The sequence below is a fragment of the Bufo bufo genome, chromosome 1 (genome assembly GCF_905171765.1).
Source record: "Bufo bufo chromosome 1, aBufBuf1.1, whole genome shotgun sequence".
In the NCBI taxonomy this organism is placed as follows: Eukaryota; Metazoa; Chordata; class Amphibia; order Anura; family Bufonidae; genus Bufo; species Bufo bufo.
In genome coordinates, this window is record NC_053389.1 from 601,622,954 (window position 1) to 601,647,354 (window position 24,401).

Here is a 24,401-nt window from a genome sequence, read left to right on the forward strand (position 1 = left end):
AATGTTTGGTCGTGCAACAGGTGCCACAGCCAAGATGCTTAGCATTTATACTTGTGATGAGCAAACTGAATTTTTATAAAAAGTTTTTTAGTTTTTTTTGTTTTGCCAGAGAAACATTATGTGGGGACGCAAGCAAAGCTACCACCAGGGGGAAAGTCTTATTAAAGCTTGTATACCCACATAATGTTTGACTGGAAAAGAGACATGCAAACTAGTCTCCTTTCCAAAAGGAAAGGAAACTGAGCGTCTCATACCAGGAACCCAGCTCTTTCTGGCTAAACTACCCATTAACAGAGCTGAGCAAAGAGAATTTTCTTGGCTGCCTGAGCGGCCTTGGTTGGGATACTGTTTCTCCTTACAGGCAGCGCTGAGTATGCGCGAAGAGTATTGTAAGCCACTAAATGCTCCTCTAGGTTTCTGGGAATAATCAATGAAAATTATATTTTACAACGGCTGGCATCAGATAGGCTTGGGAAAGCTAATTTGAATATCTTTCCTGGAAAGGCAGAGGAGCGTTGCCTGGCCTACAATACTCTGCACATGTGCTACGCAAACTAGGCACTCTCTGTAATGCGATAGAGTACCCCCCCCTCCTCCACAGACAACGAATATATATATTTCCCAGAAAACCCAGAGTAGCATACTTCTCTCTCTCGATTCGCCAAAAACAAATCGCTAAAAATCGGGGTTATTTGCAATCCAAACTTTTTGGGAAATTCTGGATGAATTTTTGGATACATCTTATGTAGATATGATGTAATTATTGTATCATGAAAAGTTGCTCAACTTTGTAATACCATTTGGGGAGATTTCTCAAAATAAGTGCAAAATAAAAATAAAATAGTTGACTTCGCGGTTGGCTGCAGTGGTTCTGGCTGGATAACACGCCATCGCCTTGTGAAGGCATTAGGAAATAAGCAAGCTTCACTATGTTTCTGGTAGTGTGGGACTGATTGAGTTTTCAACTTAGGTTTTTTACAAATCCTGCAAATATTTTTTTACATTTTGAGTCAGTAAAAGATAGTTTTTTAGGGTCTTGATTTTACGGCTGTGTCATGAGGTAGTATTGATTCTATAGATATCACGTGTTCTCTTCTTGTAGGTACCCTAACATAGCCTGTGAATTGCTCACTTGTGACGTGCCACAGATTAATGATAAACTGGGTGAGGATGAAAACCTCTTGAACATCCTGTATGACTTTCTGCGACAAGAGCCCCCACTCAATCCTCTGCTGGCCAGCTTCTTCAGCAAGACCATCGGAAATCTGATTGCAAGGAAAACTGAACAAGTGAGAAATAGTTGCTTATGTTTCCCACTGGTAACGTCTGACTACCCTTCTGCTCAGTGTATCTGCAGCGATACCCCAGTAGGAAATAATTAGAGATAAATTCGGAGGAATATGATGCAACTGATCATCAAAGGGGTATTCTCATCTTCCCTTTTCATACTTGCCTTCCTTGAGCGCGACGTTCACTTCCTGGATTCATCTCCCGGCCGGGCCGCGCTTGCTCAGAAGACTGAAGATTTTCTCCCGGCCGGGCCGCGCAATGTCCTGAACGCGCACGCCGCCGCGCATGCGCCATGGTGACTTATTCCTGGCCTGTATAGTACAGAGCCGGCGTGCGCGTTCGCCACTCTGTACTATACTGGCCAGGAAGAAGTCATCATGGCGCATGCGCGGCGGCGTGCGCGTTCAGGACATTGCGCGGCCCGGCCGGGAGAAAATCTTCAGTCTTCTGCGCAAGCGCGGCCCGGCGGGATTCGACAGGAGAGGTGGCCGTAACCAGGGGAGACCAAAGACAACATCAGGTAAGAGGGGACTTATTTTCTAAAAAAAAAAGGTGGGAATTGGGTAATAACATGTATTTAGAAAAATGATCACTGTCAAATCATTAACAGATTTAACAGTGATCATTAAGATGAGAATACCCCTTTAAACTATTCATTAATGCTTACTTCATTTTGGCAATTTCCTTGTTGCAATGTGATCCTGCAGTATCCTGAGTAGTGCGGGCCCAGGTTGCTTATTGTTTGTATGCTGCTGTAAGTACTGTATGTTGTAATTTCCCTTTCTGGGATTAAAAAAAGTTGTTTTGTATGGGTATGGTATCATATGTAGTCAGTGAAGTACAAGTACCTCTTGTAAAGCTACTGCTTGGGATTTGACTGATGAGAACTACACACTGTTTGGCAGTAAACAATGAAAACTTTTACAAGTAATTTATTTATTGGGTATTAACTTTTTTTTTTTTAGGTAATCGGATTTCTGAGAAAAAAGGAGAAGTTCCTTACACTGGTGCTGGAACACATTGGTACTTCAGCTATGATGGACCTTTTGCTTCGTCTCATCAGTTGTGTGGAGCCGGCTTCACTCAGACAAGACGTGCTAAACGTGAGACATATTAAATGCATATTTATAACTGTAAAAGCATGTAAAGATGGTAGGATTTTAGTAAAGCTACATTGACAGTGTTATTGATACAAAAAAAACAAAGGAAAGCATTAAACGGGTTATGCAACATTAGAAAACCATGGCTACGTTCTTCCGGAAACAGTGCAACACATCTCCATGGGCTATGTGCTTTATTGCAGCTCAGCCCCATTCACTTGAGTGGAGCTAAGCTGCAAGTCTAGACCATGGAAGTTGCGATGCTGTTTCTAGAAGAAAGCAGCCATGTTTTTCTTACCCTGTACAACCCCTTTAATGGGGTATTCAAATAGTTAACAGAAGAAGAAATGTCAGATCAGTGGGCCCCATTGATTACTAGAATGAAAGGCCAGAACGCTTTGGCTTGCTTGATGAATTGCAGTTCCTCACAAAGTAGAGTGTGTGGTCATACAGCACATCTCCATGGCCTGGAGTGGTGTGGTGTAAAAGGTCTGTGTCTCCCAGTAAATCTCTGATCTTGGAGGTCAGATCTCATTGATCAAATATTGTTATAATAGCATATAGATATGCTATCTATGCTGTTCCTCAGAATATCATAGGTAGGTTTGTACAGGAGTAGAGACAAATGGCTGCTTTCTTCCAAAAACAACTCCCCACCTGTCTATGGGTTGTGTCTAGTACTGCAGCTCTGTTTCATTGACATGATTGTGACCGAGTTGCAACACCACAGGTGTGGGACAGATGTGACATTTTAAATCTCTACAAAGTGATTTAATTACAATCTGGCCGATCCTGGCAAATTTATGCAAAACCTGGCCAGCTATTAATTTTAATTACCAATATATAAAGGTACAATGATTGGCTGGACCATATAACCAAGTCTGTATAAAAAAATTATTTTTTCCTGTTTTGTAATGTTAAAATGAAACAACTTTCTCATAGAAAATGTTGACCTCATACAAGACAAAATGTTACATACCACCTCAGTGTCTTGTGTACCCTAGCTGTGCTTGTGTTCAGGGCATTTGGCATTGCATCACCTTCAGAACTATATGCTGTACCAGTGTTCTGTTAGCACTTTACGCTTGTAAACTTTTTCTTTTCTAACAAATATTAGAAACTTTACTTTTCCCATTTGTCGTTTTAGTGGTTAAACGAGGAGAAGCTCATTCAGAGATTGATAGATCTTATCCATTGCAGTCAAGATGAAGATGTGAGTATTAACTGTCATGAAGCAGATATCACAATGGGAATGCAGTATAATTCCAGGGTGGAAGAGCTGCCATCTATGCGGAAATGACCTAATTTATTTTCCTAGTGTTCAGTTACACATCTTCCTGATTCGTCTGCTCGTAGTTATCTTTGCTTGCTGTTGCTTACTAGCTCCTGTTAGCGCAACACTTTATTTTCTTTTATGTTTCTATGCATGTCTCCATTTTATGAAGTCATATGATGAATTCAGTTCAACCTAATATAAACTATAAAGAATATTAAAAATCACCCTGAAGTTCTGTGACCTGTATAAATGTATTCAGACTGCGGACTCATGCTGTTACATGATCATGGAACTCCTTCTTGTCTTCTAATAATTTAAGTTAGTTGTGAACCTCAGGTAGAGCATATTCTCATTCACGTTGTCTTATCAAATCTGTTAAAGGGATCCTTCTCCATGAAAATCCAGCTCAATCTACAGGCAGCATCTTATAGAGCTGAGCAGATTGAGATATAGTTTTATGGTAAACGATTAAGTATATTTTGTATTTTATTCAATTAAATCTCTGATATGCTTAGGAGTCATGTGACTGTCACTAATAAGCAGGGAGCTGTCAATCACTGAATAGGCCTGCCCACATGACTTTTAAGCTCCGAATGTGCAGAGGTTTATAAATTAAATTATACTGGATCATTTTCTTTTATAATCTGCTCAGCTTCTCCTGCTGTCTGCAGATTGGATGCATTTTCGTGGTGACAGGTTCCCTTTAAGAACATGCCTTTTATATTCATTTATAATGCAGAATATTCTGTTTTGTATCCAATTTTTATTTGCTTTATTTACTGATATTTTATGTTCACCAAATTATTATTATTATACAGATTTTGTTTGTTGGTCTTGTGTTTTGCATTACACTCACTTTTATGCCTTTTCTTTTTTAGAGGCAGTCTAATGCATCCCAGACCTTATGTGATCTCATTCGCCTGAGTAGAGATCAGTGCAGTCAGATGCAGGAGATACTGGAGACTGATCCTCTGCTGGTAACCCTTGAAACGTGAGTGATACGCATTTCTTACCGTAATCAATAGGCAGTCCTTTCAAGTAGGAAATGTCCACTTAAATATTCCTTCATGTGCCCTTTCTGCAGTGGAACACACATATTGTTAAGCCTCTCCCACCTCTGAAGTTGAACAATTTAGCAGGAAATTAACCCCTTCCCGACATGTGACATACTATTACGTCATGGAAGTCAGTGACTTCCCGCATTTTGACATAATAGTACGTCATGGTGATCCTATTACTTTGTGTAATATGCTAACAGGCAATGCGTTACAATACAGATGTATTGTAATGCATTGCAGAGGGGATCAGACCCCAAAAAGTTAAAGCCCCAGAGTGGGACAAAAATAAAGTTAAAAAAAAAAAGTGTTTTAAAGAAAATAAAAGTTTCAAGTAAAGGAAAAAAAAAAAAGCCCCTTTCCCCAGATTTCATAATAAAAAAAAAAAAGGGAAAAACACATATATTGGGTATCACCGCGTCCGTAACATACGGCTCTATAAATATATCACATGATCCAGCCCGTCCGATAAACACCATAAAAAAATAAAATAAAAACTCTGTCAAAAAAAGCCATTTTTGTCACCTTACATCACAAAAAGTGCAACACCAAGTGATCAAAAAAGCGTATGTCCCCCAAAATGGTACCAATAAAACCGTCACCTCATCCCGCAAAAAAGGAGACCCTACCTAAGACAATCATTAAAAAAATAAAAAAGCTATGGCTCTCTGACTATGGAGACACTGAAACTTAATTTTTTGGTTTCAAAAATGCTATCGTTGTGTAAAACTTAAATAAATAAGAAAAAGTATACATATTAGGTACTGCCACGTCCGTAACGATCTGCTTTATAAAAATATCACATGACCTAACCCTTCACCTTGACCCATAAAGTGTAATAGTGAATGATCAAAAAATCATATGTACCCAAAAATGGTACCAATAAAACTGGCACCTTATCCTCTAGTTTCCAAAATGTGGTCACTTTTTGGGAGTTTCTACTGTAGGGGTGCATCAGGAGGGCTTTAAATGGGACATGGCATCTAAAAACCTGTCCAGCAAAATCTGCCTTCCAAAAACCATATGGCGTTCCTTTTCTTCTGCACCCTGCCGTGTCCCCTTACATCAGTTTACGACCACATGTGGGGCGTTTCTGTAAACTGCAGAATCAGGGTAATAAATATTGAATTTTGTTTGGCTGTTAACCCTTGATGTGTTAAAGAAAAAAAGGGATTAAAATGGAAAATCTGCCAAAAAAGTTAAATTTAGAAATTTAATCTCCATTTTCCTTTAATTCTTGTGGAACACCTAAAGGGTTAACAAAGTTTGTAAAATCAGTTTTAAGTAACTTGAGGGGTGTAGTTTCTACAATGGGGCTTATTTATGGGGGGTTTCTACTATGTAAGCCTCACAAAGTGACTTCAGACCTGAACTGGTCCTTAAAAAGTGGGTTTTGGAAATTTTCTTAAATTTTAAGAATTGCTTCTAAAATTCTAAGCCTTCTAATAACGTCCTAAAAAAATAAAATGACATTTACAAAATGATGCCAACATAAAGTAGACATATGGGGAATGTTAAGTAATAAATATTTTATGAGGTATCACTTTCTGTTTTAAAAGCAGAGAAATATAAATTTTGAATATTGCAAATTTTTTATTTATTTTTGGTAAATTTGGGATTTTTTCATAAATAAAGGTGAAAAAAGACTCAAATTTATGACTATCATGAAGTACAATGTGTCACGAGAAAACAGTCTCAGAATGGCTTGGATAAATAAAAGTGTTCCAAAGCTATTACCACATAAAGTGACGCGTGTCAGATTTGCAAAAAATGACCTGGGCAGAAGGGTGAAAACTGAAGGGATTAAAGATGGCCGTACACATGAGATGGAAGCAGGGCCGGTGCAACCGTATAGGCGAACTAGGCGTTCGTCTAGGGCGCCGGCCTGCTGGGGGCTCCCCCTGACTGAGGCTGCAGCCCTGGGCTCTTGGCTGCCCCCAGCGCCGTTACAGTGGGGCCAGGAGGTGGAGGTCCTTCTTAAATATGGCAGAGCAGGCATCTGCTTATCCTGATGGCAGGTGCCTGCTCTGCCAGTAAATTACCGGAGGAGAGGAGGCGGGCGGCAAGGGAGGCTGTTCTAGCAGCGCCCCACTCCTCCCTCTGTGATGCCGGAATATGACGTCATTCCAGCCCCGGAATACTAAAACGGCGTGCTGGAGGACTGAGGAGCTGCACCACACTGGACCCCAGGGAGGTGAGTGTTTAGCGTGTCTGTCTGTCAGTGTGTATGTGTGTCTGTCAGTGAGTGAGTGACATGAGGGGGCAGCAAAAATCCTTGCACCGGCCCTGGATGGAAGTTGGCCAAAATGGCATGTCCGATTTTGACCATATCAGCTGATGAGCGTTTTAAAATGTATGCGTTTGCTATAAAACTGATCCTTAATATTGGGGATTTTTCAACTGTAGTCAGCTTAAAATATGGCTTGTGTCATATAATTGGGCAATTAAAGGGAATCTGTCACCTATTTTGAACCTATAATACTGTTAACATAGCAATGTGCAATAAAGTACCTTCATTCCTGCATATGTCCTCTTTCTTTTATTCAACTTTTCATTCAGATGAAAAAGCGATTTTTCTGATATGCAAATTAAGTCTCAAGGTGCCCAGAGGGGTGTTATTGCTCTGCTCTAGTGCCCAGTAACGCCCCCCTGCAGTGCCTAGCCCGCCTTTCTTTTAAGCCCAGCAGCCTCCTAAGAAATAAATGTACTCCTACATCCTTGCCGAATGGCGCCACCCCCTCCACTACGTCATTTAATTTATTCACTGCACCGTCCTTGCTTCCTCCTCTCTTGGCCTCCGAAATCCGGCGCAGGCGCAGTATTGCTGAGTGCCTGTGCCTGTACGATACTCCTGCTCCAGAGGGCAACAGCGCACTGATTACGTCACTGGGCTCGGCGCATGACACTATTGAGGCTGTTGCCCAGGGATTTCGGAGGCCAAGAGAGGAGGAAGCAAGGACGGTGCAGTGAATAAATTACATGAAGTAGTGGAGGGGGCGGCGCCGTTCGGCAAGGATGTAGGAGTACATTTATTTCTTAGGAGGCGTGCTGGGCTGGGAAGAAAGGCGGGCTGGGCACTGCAGGGGGCGTTACTGGGCACTAGAGCAAAGTAGTAACGCCCCTCTGGGCACCTTGAGACTTAATTTGCATATCAGAAAAATCGCTTTTTCATCTGAATGAAAAGTTGAATAAAAGAAAGAGGACACATGCAGGAATGAAGGTACTTTATTGCACATTGCTATGTTAACAGTATTATAGGCTCAAAATAGGTGACAGATTCCCTTTAAGGCCAATCATTTGCCACAATAATTTTTTTTCATCTTTGTGCTGATCTGCCAGTTTAGTCTGGCATTTTGATGGTCGGATCATTTGTATAAAGCACCCAACTACATATGATCAGCCATATTGTGACTGATCCTAATTATTAGTACAGTGCTCCCAGGGATACAGTCGGGATACAGTATTTTCAACATACAATGGTCTTTTCTGACCCATCGTAAGTTGAAACCAGACTCAACATACAATGCCTCAGACTCGGATCCAACCACTCATGCCACTTCTCTGATAAAATAGCTGTATTAGTTCTAGTTAGTAGCTATTCCTGACTGTTTTATGTAAGGACTTGTTTTATATGTCTTAGTTATCTGATTATTTTTCTTAAACCTTCATATTCTCTCATCTTGGATGACATTTTGGGGCTTTGGAACCAATTACTCAACTTGGTTTCAACATACAATGGTCGTCCTGGAACCAATTACTCTTTCTCCACTAATGAACTGCTGCTTCTCACCTATGTCCTTAACTGATCATTCAACCCTGAGTTCATGGCTAAAATTCGCCTTGATAGACATGACGGACTTTCAGCTCACTGAGGGATCAGGTTACATGCCGCCTATAGAAGTTCATGGAAGGGAGGAGGGTAGTGAGCTACTGGGGTGAATCAGAGGAAGAGAGACACGCAGACAGATACTGCTGCTGGCTGTAGTCAGTTTTCTGTCTCACTCCAGTGCTGGATTTTCAGCCACACTACTAAGTACTGCATTATAATGTCCTCCTCTTCTTTGTATGTGATAGTGTCCATCCACTAGCTCAGTGAAAACTGATCAGGGATGGTGCCTGCAAAGGGGAAAACTGGTGAAAAATGTCAGATATAGTCATATGATGGTCAGATATAGTGGTGTTCTGCATACACACACAAAAGCCTATTCAGAAAAATCACCTCAAGTGGCAGGTACACTTTAATATGCTTTTGTTGTTGGACTTTATAAGTATTTTTCAGTTCTAAAGATTTGGTTGATTTTGTACTTGTAGACAACCGTGTGTAGAGCAACTTTTGCACAACATGTTTAACGGAGAGCCATCTGAGACCTGTGTTGTGTGTGGGACTCAAATTTTGCTGACATTACTGGAAACCAGGAGACCAAGGTTTGTCATTCTATGGATAGAATATAATAAATGAAGCTTTGCTTGCCAACAATCTTATAGTATGCACCCTGTCAAAGCCAGAGGCTCATCAATATAATATGGCATCTGCTATAAAGCAAAATACAATGTTTATTTCATTAAAGGGCATCTGTCAGCTCTGAAATAACCCCCAAACAAGGGTAAATGGTGTATAGTGTCAATGTAGCTGATTCCAATTATGTAATTTTATCTTCATACATTCTGACGCTGTGCTCCAACAAACCAGCAGTAAAATGCATTGAGAGTGCTCATCTTTGAGTTCTTCGCATTATTTGTGTGAGCACAGGAGAAGATATAAATTACAAAACCAGACTTGGCATCACTTACACTATTCACAACCTACTCCAGTTTGGGGTGTTTCAAAGCTCACAGATTCCCTTTAATCTGTCTGCTTAGTATTCCATGTCTATTTGGAAGTTCTGGTAAAAAAGTTGGCAGTCAGATAGAATTGATAAGTTGTCATGTGCTAGTTAAAAGGGTTGTGTCATCTCATACATTGGTGGCATATTGCTGTGAATGTGAATGGAGAATGCACATGGCCAAGGGTGGCCGCCCATGTACAGTGCGCTCTTATTCACTTTGGGGGCAAGTTATGGAGATATGAGCGGGTCCCAGAGGCATTGGTGGCATATCATAGCCATATGCCATCTATGTGTGAGATACGACAACCCCTTTAAAAGTTAATCCAATAAAGTCCTAACTACATTTTTACAGGTTACGTCTTTGATTGATTTGACGTATTGATTCTCCTTGTGGAGAGCCAGGTGGTAGGGAAAAACTATGCAGTATAGGTCTCCTCCATAAAGGTGACTAAATCAATTTACAATTTTTTAAAGAGCTTTGAAACGTGACAGATTATTCATTAAACCTAAGACACACTTGTGTAGACAGTGCTGTTTCAGAGTGTTAGGGTACTTTCACACTAGCGTTTTTGTTTTCCGGTATTGCGTTCCGTCACAGGAGCTTAATACCGGAAAAAAAAAGATCAGTTTTATCCTAATGCATTCTGAATGGAGAGCATTCCATTCAGGATGCATCAGTTCAGTCCCTCTTATGTTTTTTGGACGGAGAAAATACCGCAGCATGCTGCAGTTTTCTCTCAGGCCAAAAATATTGATCACTTGCTGGAATGCCGATTCGGCATTAATTTACATTGAAGTGGATTATTACCGGATCAGTTTTTCCGGATGACACTGGTGAGACGGATCCGGTATTTCAAAGCATTTGTCAGACGGATCCGCGTCCGGATCCGTCTGACAAATGCCATCAGTTTGCATCCAGATTGCCGGAATCCTCTGCCGCAAGTGTGAAAGTACCCTTAGCTGGTTATTTTATTAACTAATTTAATAATTGCATAAACCATTTCACTTTCCAGTTATACACTGGAATCTAAAAAATTGCTTGTCATTTACTTTCATTTCTAGATTGCTAAACTCTTTTGCTAGTGCAATTTACTTAGTACTTTTTTACTCATAACTTATTTTTTTCTTCTGTCCATAGTGTGGATCCTCTTTTGGATTCACTTCCTCAGGGATATGAGAGGCCAAGTGCAGTGGTCAGTAGCAGTGTTCTTCAGGGCATAGAATCACGTCTGAAGGATTTTCATCAACTGCTCCAGCATCCCCCTAAGGTAAGTCCTTTTTTTGCACCTGTATTCATTATCTGCACTATAAAATACCCTTATTTGGTTACCTTTACTGTAAAAATACTGGTATCTATATCGTTGTGTTCAAATTTGAACACTATATAGTTCAGAGTTGGTATAAACTACGTTAAATGTAGTAATAGAATAGTCAATAACTTTCAATACACTACATTTCTTGCCTTGTACTGATCCAGAGTTATAATCTTGCCTGTATGTTATGAACTTAATTACTTTTTTCATTGTTGATGACCATAATGTTTAGTCAGGAGTCACACACATTTTGTGGCAATTTTTGCCACAAAGTGAATTTTAAAGCAGTCCTGCTGGATTCACTTTTAGCTTTGGCTCGAAAAACTGCATATGTCCCCTTGATCCCGCAGTGGGTTATTTTCAGTATATTTTCTGATTCTCAACTCACTTTAGCTATAAATGTTAAGGCTTGTTACACAGCTGGGCTGCAGCTGGTAGGAAAAGCATTTTACATTGCTGCCATAACCCCATTCTACCCCCTATCTCTTGGGTGAGGAATAAGGTTATGTTTCTTTTCAAAATGAATTGGCTGAATACTCTCATGGATACAGAAACACTGACAAAATGTTTCTTTGAAAAATGGTCTATCTTTATTAATACACTTTCCAATACAATTAAATCCTGACTTATCTCTAATTTCTCACTCATATCATTGGGGGACACAGGACCGTGGGTATAGCTTGCTGCTGCCTCTAGGAGGCGGCACTAGGCTGAAAACTTTTAGCTCCTCCCCTGCAGGCTATACCCCCTCCAGCCTGGAGAGATCACATAAATTTTTAGCTTAGTGTCGTAGGAGGCAGACCTCCCTGCTTAGTAGGGTGGCTCTTTTTGATTCATTTTATTTCTATATTTTTTTTATAGGTTTCCGGGATGGGGCACAGATTCGCATGGCGTCTCTGTCTCCTTGGGAGGCTGGCAGGTGTCTGTTGTCCCACCGCCCTGCCTCCCCCAAGAAGACAAAGTGGACCAGGGCAGCCTCGTTCCCCTGCTTTCTGCCAGCAAGAGGGCCACCTACTCGTCAGCCCTTCTCTGCCCAGACCCCTGTCGCTTTCTACCAGCGGTCGTTGTGGTGGCTCTGCTGGAACAACACTAAAGGGTGAAGATCACAGATGAAGACAGGTGAGTATTACTACTCTCTCCCTGCCTCCCGTCCCTGCTGTAAGGGGTAGCGATTCATCCACCCACCTGCCACCCGTCGTTGGCGCCTTGACCTTCCACAAGGGCACGGAAAGGGTTAATTCCACAGCGGCATCTCGATTTACAGCACACCTCCCTCCTCCCCTCAGAAAAGGGACGCAGCTCATATCACCGCAAGCGGCGTTTTTTCAGTGCGGCCACTTCCCCACCTTGGCCAGCATCTATTACATCCCCGGCTCATGGCGGCTCCATACCCGCAGAGCGAGGACGCCACAGCGGGGAGGGGGGGGCGTGTCTTCTTCCCGGCCTGCTCTGCCATCCCTCTCAGCATCGGAGGAGGTGGAGCTTATTTTCCCGCCGCGGCACTGCGCTTTCCTCCTTCCTGTCGGCTGCAGGGTGAGACACAGGACATTTTTCTGGTAGGAGATCGCTACCCCCTCCAACATAGAGATCTGTGCCACAATGTCTGATCCGGCCAATACCTCCCCTCAGGCACCCTGCAGGACCACCTACTATGCCTGCACTTCGTGCACGGTAAAGTTCCCTTGTGGCCAGTCACTATCACTATGCTCTGCATGTCATGCGCCTGCACAGAGCCATCCCTCCATTTTACAGCAGCCCACAGAAGTGCAGGGCCATCCTGGCTGTGAGGAACCTGACTGGGCAAGGTCCCTGTCCCTGGCAGTGGAAGACCTCTCTAAAATCTCCCATTCCACCCGTTCTTTGCTGGGTCGTTTGGTTGAGAAATCGCCACCGGTGCAGTCCACACCGTCGCAAGGCTCACAAACCAGGAGCAAGCTTCCTAGCTAGCGTCCTAGAGCAGGTCACCATTCCTCCTCTGACGCCTTCGCATCACCTCCCCCTCCCAGTTCCCGATTACAGGCGTCATCCCTCTTAAGTGACGCACTATCGGAGGGTGAGATTGCGGATTCAGATATGGAGATGGACTTGGAAAAGTCTTCCCAGATTGCATCCATGGTGGATAGCCTGATTTCTGCTATCCGTGACACCTTACAGGTTCAGGAGGAACTTCCCTCCACCAGCCACCAGGGAGTGTCATTTTTGCGTTCAAGGCAGACTCCTAAGTCCTTCCCATTACACAACGACTTTTCTGTAGTTGTCGCAAAAGCTTGGGACCAGCCAGGTCTACGCATCATTGTTCAAAAGCGATTGGACCTGCTCTACCCTTTTCCAGCTGATTGCGTGGAAAAATGGGCCTCTCTTTCGAAGGTTAATGGGCCTCTCTTTCGCCTGGTTAAAACACGGCTATCCCGGTGGCGGACGGCTCCTCTCTCCAGGACCCGGTAGACCGGCACATTGACTCGCTCTCTAAGTCGATTTTTGTAGCCAGTGGTTCAGCATTACGACCAATCTTCGCCTCTGCATGGGTAGCCCAGGTGTTCTCGGACTGGGCCCTCCGTTTGAACCAAGACCTTGTGGCCGATCTCCCCCCTGCGGAGCTCCAGTCATTAGCGGTACAAATTTCCCAGGCAGTGAAGTATCTCTGTGAAGCGGCTCTGGACGCGGGGACGATGCCCCCCTTCCCCTTTCGGCTCTCGCGGAATCTATCCGCCGAGAGCTATGGCTAAAAGTCTGGGCGGCAAATTCGTCTCTAAATGCTCGCTAAACGCTCGCTTTCGAGGCTTCCTTTTGCCGGGTCTCGACTCTTTGGTGCCGGTTGGATGAGATTATTTCAGAAGCAACGGGTGGGAAAAGCACCCATCTGCCTCAACCCAAGGCAGATTAGTTCCCTTAGTCCTAGAGTTCCATCCTCCCGTTACCTGTCCTTTCGCCGGTTTTTGGGCACCCGTCCGGCAGCCTCCTCTACGGCTAGACCATCCACTCAGGCGTCCGCGGGCTCAGCAAACTTGTTCCGCTCCCGGGAAACAGCCTTCAGCATGAAGGTGTGGCCCCCCCCCCCTCACAGGTGGGGGGGGGGGTCATCTCCTTCTCTTTCAGGAGATTTCGCAGGCCCATATTTCGGACGCATGGGCACTCGAGGTTGTTACATTAGGTTACAAGATAGAGTTAAGTGTATCCTGCCCAACCGTTTTTTCCTCTCTCAACCTCCCAAGGACCCAGTTCGGGCGGCAGCATTCTTTCAGGCAGTTCGATCCCTTCTCTCACGGGGGTGATAACCCCGGTGCCCTTAGAGGAAAGGTTTACTGTTTTTTATTCAAACCTATTTGTGGTTCCCAAGAAGGAGGGTGATGTCCACCCAGTACTGGATCTCAAGGTAGTGAACCGCTTCCTCCGCATTCAGCAATTCAGGATGGAGTCCCTTCGCTCCGTGGTTGCTTTGTTGGTACAGGGGGAATTTATGGCATCTATAGACATCCAGGATGCCTACTTACACATTCCCATAGCAACCCTTCATCAACGTTTTCTTCGGGCTTGCCATTCATTCGTGCCATTACCAGTTTGTCGCCCTGCCATTCGGCCTGGCGACAGCTCCGCGAGTGTTCACAAAGGTACTCGCTTCCCTTCTGGGCCTTCTGCGATCCAGGGGCATTACTCTACTCCCATATCTGGACGACATCTTGATCAAGGCTCCTACAGTCTCTCAATGCGAGGAGAGTCTTCGGATCACTTTGAGAACACTATCCCGCTTCGGATGGATAGTCAATCTGCCGAAGTCATTCCTGTCTCCCGCCACTCAGGTCAGGTTGCTTGGCATGATATTAGATTCAGGTGCAGCCGTGGTGCGCCTGCCACTGGATAAGAGACTGGACATTCAGAGGTCGGTGCGTCTGCTACTCCAGCGTCGCAGTATGTCCATCCGCAGTTGTATGCGGGTGCTGGGCGTGATGGTGGCCTCCTTCGAGGCCATACCTTTCGCTCTATTCCACACCAGGTGTTTTCAGCGGGCCATTTTGTCATCCTGGGACAAATCTCTGGATCTCAGGATTCGTCTGTCTCGGCAAGCACGTTCGGCTCTCAGTTGGTGGACCGCGACTGCGCACCTGACTACGGGGAAATCCTTCCTTCCAGTGACATGGACGATTATTACAACTAGGGTTGTTGCGGGTATCGAAATTTCGATACCCAATCGATACTTTTGTCCCGGTATCGATACGATACCGGGATTTCCGTTTTTTCGATACTGGGCTGCGCTTCTGCGCAGTCTAGTATCTCTGAACATGAGCGCGCTGCTGTCGGCGCGCTCATGTTCTCTCAGCAGCACGGGGAGAAGGAAGCTGTCCTCCCTCCCCCTGTGCTGCTGCCACCAATGAGAAGAGAGGGGCGGAGGAGGGGCGGCAATGAGAAGAGAGGGGCGGAGGAGGGGCGGCAATGAGAAGAGAGGGGGTGGAGGAGGGGCGGCAATGAGAAGAGAGGGGCGGAGGAGGGGCGGGCGCACTGCGCCACCAATGATAGGATTACTATCGGAGCGATGGGAGGAGACATCAGCTTCACTAGTGGGCGTTCCTTTTCCCTGCGCTGCGATTGGACAGCGCTACAGCCAGGGAGAAGGAACGCCCACTAGTGAAGCTGATGTCTCCTCCCATCGCTCCGATAGTAATCAGCAGCATGTGGAGCAGGAGAGGAGACAGTAATGGGGCACTGCGGGCGAACGGAGCGGCGCCCAGGACTAAATGGTGAGTGCTGAGACATCGCTGGGCGCCGCTCTGTGTGGCCTAATAGTGAAAGTCTGGACTCATATACAGTAGTCAGTCTTTAACACATACAGGAGGCGGGTGCCGGCAGCAGAATCGCATTGCCGGCACCCTGCCCCTGACAGGGAGCTGCGATCAGCGGCAGTTAACTGCCGCTGATCTGCTAGTACCCGCCTCCTGTATAAAGGGGTAAAATCATTGGTGGTGCAGTGTGCCCCCCCCCTCAATCCCCCCATCCCATTAAAATCATTGGTGGCACAGTGCGCCGGCCCCTCTCAACCCTCCAGTATTAAAATCATTGGTGGCAGTGGCCACAGGGACCTCTCCACTCCCCCTCATTGGTGGTGCAGTGGCAGCTTCTGATCGGAGCCCCAGCTGTGTAAGCCTGGGGCTCCGATCGGTTACCATGGCAGCCAGGACGCTTCAGAAGCCCTGGTTGCCATGGTAACATCCCTGATGCTGTGTGCACAAAGCACAGAGCAGCAGGGACAGTGTGGAGTCCTATTCACCCTGATAGAGATCTATCAGGGTGAATAGGAAAAGGGATGAAAGATCCCAGGTTCTAGCCCCTAAGGGGGGAAATAGTTATTAAATAAAAAGTGAAAAAAAAAACCCACTAAAATATGAAGTATAAATCACCCCCCTTTTCCCAATTTCACATATAAAATATATAAATAAACATATTACATCGCCACGTCAGAAAAGTCCAAACTATTAAAATATAAAAAAAAAATCTAGGTGGTGAATGCCGGAACAGAAAAAATAAAATAAAAACTGCGCGATTCGCCATTTTTAAAAATGAGGAATGCACGTGGCTTTTTTTGTTTATTTTTTTCGCGTGGTATCGAATGGTATCGAGTATCGCAATACTTTTTCATGGTATCGAAACCGAATCAAAAATTTGGTATCGCAACAACTCTAATTACAACCGACGCCAGCCTCCATGGTTGGGGCGGGGTCTTCGCCACACGACTCCATCGGAGTCCAAACTGCCCATCAACATCTTGGAACTCTGGGCCATCTATCTCTCCCTTCGCCATTGGACTCCCCTCCTGCAGGGTCGTCCAATCAATCGGACAATGCCACGGCTGTGGCTTATATGGACCGCCAAGGGGGGACTCACAGCCTTGCGGTGATGCAGGAGTCTGCGAAGATTCTACAGTGGGCAGAATCCCATGTTCCGGTGATTTCGGCAGTCTACATTCCAGGAGTGGACAATTGGACGGCAGATTTTCTCAGCCAGACAACGGTGGACACGGGGGAATGGTCTCTCCATCCGGAGGCGTTCGAGGCTCTCTGTCTTCAGTTGGGACGTCCGGAAGTGGACTTGATGGCGTCCAGACTCAATCGCAAGCTCCCGTGCTTCTTGTCTCGCGCAAGAGATCCAGCAGGCGTTCGACGTAGATGCTCTCGTGGCACCATGGGACAGCTTCTCGTTCCTTTACGTGTTCCCCCCCCCTTACCACTCCTGCCTCGGATCCTGCGCCGAATCAGGATGGAGGGCATCCAGACAATCCTGATCGCCCCAGACTCGCCTCGACGAGCTTGATACTCAGAGCTCATTCTTCTTCTAGGGGATGCTCCGTGGCCTCTTCCGCTCACAGCCGTCCTGCTCTCCCAGGGCCCAGTCTTCTATCAGAGTTTAGAGGTTTTTAACGGCGTGGCTGTTGAAACCTTTCTGTTGAAACAGAGGGGTTTTTCTGATGAGGTCATTCGAACTATGATTAGGGCCAGAAAGCCCTCCTCTTCCAGGATTTACTATCGGACCTGGAAGTCCTTCCTGCGCTTCTGTGAAGAACGCGGTCTTCCTCCCAGGAGGTTTTCCCTTCCTACGATACTGGCGTTTCTTCAGTCCAGATTGGAACTGGGTATGGCTCTTAGTTCCCTGAAAGGGCAGGTCTCGGCCCTATCCATTTTTTTCCAGCGTACACTGGCCGTCTTAGGTCCGATCAAGACCTTCATACAAGGGGTAGCTCACACCGTGCCTCCCTATCGCCGCCGTTGCACTCTTGGGACCTGAACCTGGTTCTAGGTTCGCTCCAGGCCGCTCCATTCGAACCTCTGAGAGAGGTCTCCCTTCGTTTGCTTTTCTGGAAAGTAGCGTTTTTGGTCGCCATTACATCTATTCGAAGGGTTTCGGAACTGGCGGCTCTTTCCTACAAGGAGCCCTTCTTGGTATTCCATCAAGACAAGGTTGTACTCCGTCCAGTGCCGTCTTTTCTACCGAAGGTAGTTTCCGCATTTCAAGTTAACGAAGACATTGTTCTACCCTCGTTTTGCCCTAAGCCTTCTCATCCACGGGAGGTTTCTCTCCATCGTCTGGATGTGGTGCGGGCTTTGAAAATATACCTGTCTGTTGTGGCCCCTTTCAGGCGCACGGATGCTCTGTTTGTGATATCGGAAGGGCCTCGTAGAGGTTTGGCGGCTTTCAAGGTAACTATTGTCCGGTGGATATGGTCGGCCATTGCCGAGGCCTATCGCTCCAGGGACAAGGTGCCTCCGCCCAGGATCGCGGCTCACTCTACCAGAGCGGTCGGGGCTTTTTGGGCTCATCTCCACCACGCTTCTGAGTCTTAGTTGTGTAAATAGGTGACTTGGTCCTCCCTAAACACCTTCACAAAATTTTACTGAGTGCATTCTTTAGCCTCGGCGGATGCTGCTTTCGGCCGCAGAGTCTTGCAGGTAGCAGTGTAGTGACTTCCATGAGGGGGCTTGTTTCAGGGGATTTGTTTTTCCCTCCCCAGGGACTGCTTTAGGACGTCCTACGGTCCTGTGTCCCCAATGATATGAGCGAGAAAACTAGATTTTTGTGAACTCACCTGTAAAATCTCTATCTCGCTTTATTCATTGGGGGACACAGCACCCACCCAATGTTCTTTGCACGGCAAGTGGGGTCAATGTTTTGCCAGTTGGGACTTTGTTTTTGGTTCGGTCTTACGGCAGTGTGCAGTTCCTGTTGGTTTTCAGTTTAATTCTGCTTCTCCTACTGCTGGAGCACAAACTGATGTGATCTCTTCAAGATCGAGGGGATATAGCCTGCCGGGGAGGAGCTAACAGTTTTCAGCCTAGTGTCGCCTCCTAGTGGCAGCAGCAAGCTATACCCACAGTCCTGTGTCCCCCAATGAATAAAGCGGGAAAGAGATTTTACAGGTGAGTTAACAAAAATCTCGTTTTTGAACACACTTCCTGCTACCTTCTGGAAGTTCTTAGTGGGCGTAATCCTATTTCATTGTCTACATCAGGCATCCTCAAACGGCCCTCCAGCTGTTGCAAAACTACAACTCCCAGCATGCCCAAACAGCCTACAGGTATCAGCCTACAGCAGGGCATTGTGGGAGTTGTAGTCTTACAACAGCTGGAGGGTTGCAGTTTGAGGATGCCTGGTCTACATCTTGACACGCCATTTTGGTTACTCAGTGAGCTGAATGCACACAGATGAGAAGGTTTGGATGGGAGGGTGGATTGTTCATGCTATTTGTCATTATTTTGTTCACTCTAGACCTCATGCTTTTATATGTAAAACGTTAATAGATTTACAAAAAAAACCTGCATGTGTGTTTCCAGCCTTAAATGGGTTAGGCCATCTGGGACTTTAATGGCATATCACAATGAGATAGGTACGGGTCCCAACTCTGATTCCTGCACCTTTCTCTAAAACAGAACCCCAAAGGTTAAGGCAGGCAGACAGTGCATGCAGTGAAAGGACGGCCGCCCATGCGCAGCTGCCCTCTGCTCACTTTGTGGGTTCCCAAGGTGAGACCTGCATCTGACATTGGTGGCTTATCCTTTAAAGGGAAAGCACCATGTTCTAGAGCAGGAGGAGCTGAGCAGATTTATATATAGTTTTGTGGGAAATGATTCAGTAAAACTTGTACTTTATACATTTATATCTTTACTTTTTTTTACCTGCTGTGAATACCCATCAGTACAGGGAGAGAGTAGTTGTTAGTGATTGACAGCTATCTCTGTATGCACACTCATACACAGAGAATGCTATCAATCACTGATAACACCACTGACTGATATCTATGTATACACACTTATACACACAGTACTATCATTGATAACACCTCCTCCTGTACCGATAGCTGTTTACAGGAAGGGGAAAAAGCACAAAAAAATCCATATCAATCGACTCAGCTTCTCCTACTCTATAACATGCTGCCTGCAGATTGCATAAACATTCTATGGTGACAGGTTCTCTTAAAGGTATTTCTCTCTCCATTTCTATATCCATTGTTTTAAGCAAACTAAAGGCATAGTAATGTGAAACTGTGGACCTGACCTCAAATGCAGCTGGGGCTGTAGCTACAGATGGCAACAGCAATGTATTTAAATAGCAAATCATTTTTTTGGGGTCTTGATAATGGTTTATTGTGGTCTTGAGGGTAAGAGCAAACGGTAGGGTTGCAGTACGTATGGCTGCAGGTGCCACGTCATGGACATCCGCAGCAGCCAATGGCTGAATAAAAAACTAGTTGGTGTGTCCTGCCACAGGGCAACTGTGTCGTTTGCCCTTACACTTAAATTGGAGTCAGATTTAAATATATTTTTTCTTTTAATGCAGAAAGAATCTATCTTGACCACCATTGGTATTTTGGAAGAACCTTTGGGAAATGCCCGTCTTCATACTGCTCGCCTCATTGCTGCCTTGCTTCAAGCTAATACGTCCGGTATTAACCAGGAGCTCTGCAGACTTCGAACCATGGATCTGTTACTTGTAAGCTCTTCTGAGAATAATTGTAATGATAGAGTGGTTTCACACTATGGGTGTGATTTATCAAAACTGATGTAAAGAAAAAAGATGCCTTTAGAAGCCAATCAGATTTCATCTTTCATTTTCCAAAGCAGCTAATGAAAGTGGAATCGGATTTGTTGCTATGGGCAACTTAGCCACTTTTTCACTGGTTTTGATAAATTTCCCCCTATGGCTCTTTTTTTTTTATTTTTTAAATGCACTTTTTGTTAGTTTTGTTTTTTAAAGCAAAAACTGCTGCAGTCACATATTAAATACTGTATTTTTAGTGTCGTTTTAAGACTATTTCCTCTCCGTTTTTTGGTCCCTTGGCCTTTTAAAAATTTCAGCATTATCAGGGTGTGACTTTTTTCAGATATTTTCCCATAGACTTCTCTATAGGAAAAAACTGTCTTAACAGAAAACAAACCCAAATCCTTGTACAAAATGCATTCATTTCATGATTTTTTTTTATTTAATAAAAAATAACACCCATAAAATAAGATAGTGAGGCAGCAGCCTCAAGTGGATAATATATTTGTCTTCAAAAGGGATAAACAAAGTGAACCTCTCTTTCATAACTTTGTGTTTTGATGCCGTACATATTGACATAAAACTTGACATGGCTTAGAGGTGTCATGTGTCTGGTGTTCCTGTATATGTCCATGATCACATCAGGTTCTGAAAAAAGAATGACATAACAAATTAGATAGGATCTACATGTATAAATGTGTGTGTGTGTGTGTGTGTGTGTATGTGTATATATATATATATATATATATATATATATATAAATAAAAATGAGTTTTTGTCTGTATGGACGTCCGTCTGTCTGTTCTTTATCAGCGACCAAACGACTGAACCGAACAGGTCTCCGGGAAGGTTTTAGACCGGGTCTCAGCTCTCTAGGACTTACCGTTCCTGAGATATTCCCAAAAAATGACCTGCATTAGCCAATACAAGCCTGCAAGTCTTTCTCTTCAAATCCCAACTGCCATACACACGGTCACATGTCCCTTATCAGCTAATAGAAGCTTGCAGGCCCTTAGTCTCCACATACACACAGTTTTACTCCAGGTGTCCATAACAACCCAGCCATTTTTCTTCACTGCTGTAGGTCAGCTTTAGGCTAGGGCTACTGGACGACAATAAGTCGCACAACACATAGGGCATAACTACGCTGCTACATGCATCCATCTTGGATGGATTTTTTGTGACTGTCATGTCGCAGCATGTCGCAGTGCAACACCATAGCCTATCATTATAAAAGTTGTTGAGACAAAATGTTGCGCGGAACATGTCGTCGTGTAGCCCTAGCATTAAAGGGGCAGGGCGCTGTGGAGGTCACTGTTAAAAGGGCCGCCACTGTGGAGGTCTTTGATAAAGGGGCCGGCACTGTGGAGGTCTTTGATAAAGGGGCCGGCACTGTGGAGATCACTGTTAAAGGGGCCGGCGCTGTGGAGGTCGCTGTTAAAGGGGTAGGGTGCTGTGGAGGTCGCTGTTAAAGGGGCAGGCACTGTGGAGGTCACTGTTAAAGAGGCGGGCACTGTGGATGTTACTGTTAAAGGGGCAGGGCGCTGTGGAGGTCACTGTTAAAGGGGCAGACACTGTGGAGGTCACTGTTAAGGGGGCAGGGTCCACTATTAAAGGGGCAACTGCTGTGGAGGTCACTGTTAAGGCAGCGTGGTACTGTGGAGGTCACTGTTAAGGTGGTGGGCCCCTGAGGAGGTCACTGTCAAGGGAGTAGGGTGCCGTGAAACTCACTGTTAAAGGGGTGGGCCGCTGTGAAGATCAAAGTTAAGGGGATGGGCTGCTGTGGAGGTCCCATTTTAAAGTGGCAGGGCACTCTGGGGGGGGGGGGGGCAGTGTTAAGGGGTGGGGAACTGTGGAGTTCACTGTTAAAGGGGCGGGGTTCTGTCGAGGTCACTGTCATGGGGGATACTGTCGACATCTTTTAACGACACACAAACATTAAATGAAATATATGCAGGTCCTTCTGCTAGTGTGTATGTGTGTGTGTGTGTGTGTGTGTATGTGTGTGTGTATATATATATATATATATATATTTGTTTAAAGGAACATCAGGTGCTGGTAAATTCCTAGAGACCTAAAGAGGTTATCCAGCCTTATTCTCCATTCACACGTCCGTACTGTGTTGCGGATCCACGGACACCGGCAATGTGCATTCTGCATTTACCAGACCGCACATCGCCGGCACTAATAGAATATGCCTATTCTTGTCCGCAATTGCGGACAAAAATAGGACATGTTCTATTCTTTTTGGGAACGGAAATGCGGACCCGGAAGTGCGGGTCCGCACATTATGCGGCCCTATAGAAATGAATGGGAACGAAATTGTGGACGTGTTAATGGACCCTTATAGGCATTTTTTTTTTATTTAGCCTTAGGAATAAAACACTTTATGAAAAGACTGGAATCATTATCACTTGTTCCTGGCTACACAGTTTCTGTGCCGGGGCTCTATTCCATGATCTTCTGGTCCCCGGCCTATAAACTTTCAGATGGTGTGACTTGTGCTGCTGCAGCCAATGACTGACCTCAGCGGTAATATGCCACCAAGCCACACATCACTGCTGGATCATGAGCCGTTTGGGGACACATCACAGCTGAGACCAATCATTTACTACAGCAGCTAATTAAAATGCCTATAAGGCTGGATAGACACTTTAAACCTTAAATAATGAACACACAAAACACCATTGATTTTTGGCAAAAGGCTCTGTGGCATGTGCAACACTTTATTTTGCTTCCATTGAGAATACAATGGGAAGTAGTAGGAGTCTGACCCCAATTGCAGCATGACAGTGACTAATTTTTAGCCATCATCTCACCACTTTGATCCAGGACAGCTGTGCCCTCCAGTCCCTCTTGCAACCTCAGGACTGTCATCTGGCCTTTGTCACTGCCCAGGCCCAAAACATTCTGTACCCCTGCCAGACTCACTGGCCACCATTTTACTTTCACCACCCCTAGTAATACTACCTTCCTACTAAAACTAGGTTGCCCTATTGTGCTAGGGATGTCCTGGCTCCCCTTGTCCCCTCATCATAAATTAAATGTGAGTAAGAAATTTAAGTCCCTTTTGAACAACAATGGTTTCTATGCTGTTGTCACATTACAGAGGTTTTCCGAGATTTTACTACTGATGACCTATCCCCATCGGTCACGTGGCCTAGGGGCTGCTCAGCCCTATAGAAGTGAATGAGGCTGAGCGCGATGCCAAGCACAGCCACTATACAATGTGCAGCGCTGTGCTTGGTGAGCAGAGGGAAGGCCACGGTGCTCACAGGAGTGCTGGGGCCTTCTCAAACAGGTGATCAGCATGGGTTCGAAGGTGTTGGACCCCCACCAATCAGATACTGTGAGTTCCGAGTCTCCGACCCCCACCAATGAGATCTGGGAATAGGTCATCGGTATTAAAAAAAAAAATCTCTGAAGACCATTTCGATGCTTTCATGAATACTGATCTAAGGCTACTTTCACACCTGCGTTCGGGTGTCCGCTCGTGAGCTCCGTCCAGCCCTAATGCATTCTCAGTGGACGCGGATCCGCTGAGAAAGCATCAGTCTGCCAGCGTTCAGCCTCCGCTTCGCTCAGCGAGCGGACACCTGAACGCTGCTTGCAGCGTTCGGGTGTCCGCCTGGCCGTGCGGAGGCAAGCGGATCCGTCCAGACTTACAATGTAAGTCAATGGGGACGGATCTGCTTGAAGATGACACCATATGGCTCAATCTTCAAACGGATCCGTCCCCCATTGACTTTCAATGTAAAGTCTGGACGGATCCGTTCAGGCTACTTTCAGACTTAGTTTTTTTTTCAAACTATAATGCAGACGGATCCGTTCTGAACGGATACAAACGTCTGCATTATAGGAGCGGATCCGTTTGTGCAGACACCAGACGGACCCGCTCTGAACGCTAGTGTGAAAGTAGCCTTAGTTTGAGCTATTAAAGGAAATCTATCACTATAATTTTGGACTATTATCTGCTGTAATACATAAGTAGTACTACACATAAGGAGTCCAGATCACTACTA

At 45.2% G+C, this 24,401-nt stretch overlaps 1 protein-coding gene across 5 annotated transcripts in view; it reads left to right on the top strand.

The window, feature by feature from the left end:
• The window catches only part of PPP6R2 (protein phosphatase 6 regulatory subunit 2), a 205,691-nt gene that overhangs the window by 72,269 nt on the left and 109,021 nt on the right, over positions 1–24,401 (top strand). For all 5 annotated transcript variants that reach the window (XM_040413539.1, XM_040413542.1, XM_040413541.1 and 2 more), the window contains exons 4-10: positions 1,103–1,289; positions 2,256–2,393; positions 3,538–3,603; positions 4,545–4,657; positions 9,033–9,146; positions 10,686–10,815; positions 20,179–20,331. In XM_040413539.1, the coding sequence (XP_040269473.1) occupies positions 1,103–1,289; positions 2,256–2,393; positions 3,538–3,603; positions 4,545–4,657; positions 9,033–9,146; positions 10,686–10,815; positions 20,179–20,331 (901 nt within the window). The remainder of the gene's footprint in view (positions 1–1,102; positions 1,290–2,255; positions 2,394–3,537; positions 3,604–4,544; positions 4,658–9,032; positions 9,147–10,685; positions 10,816–20,178; positions 20,332–24,401) is intronic.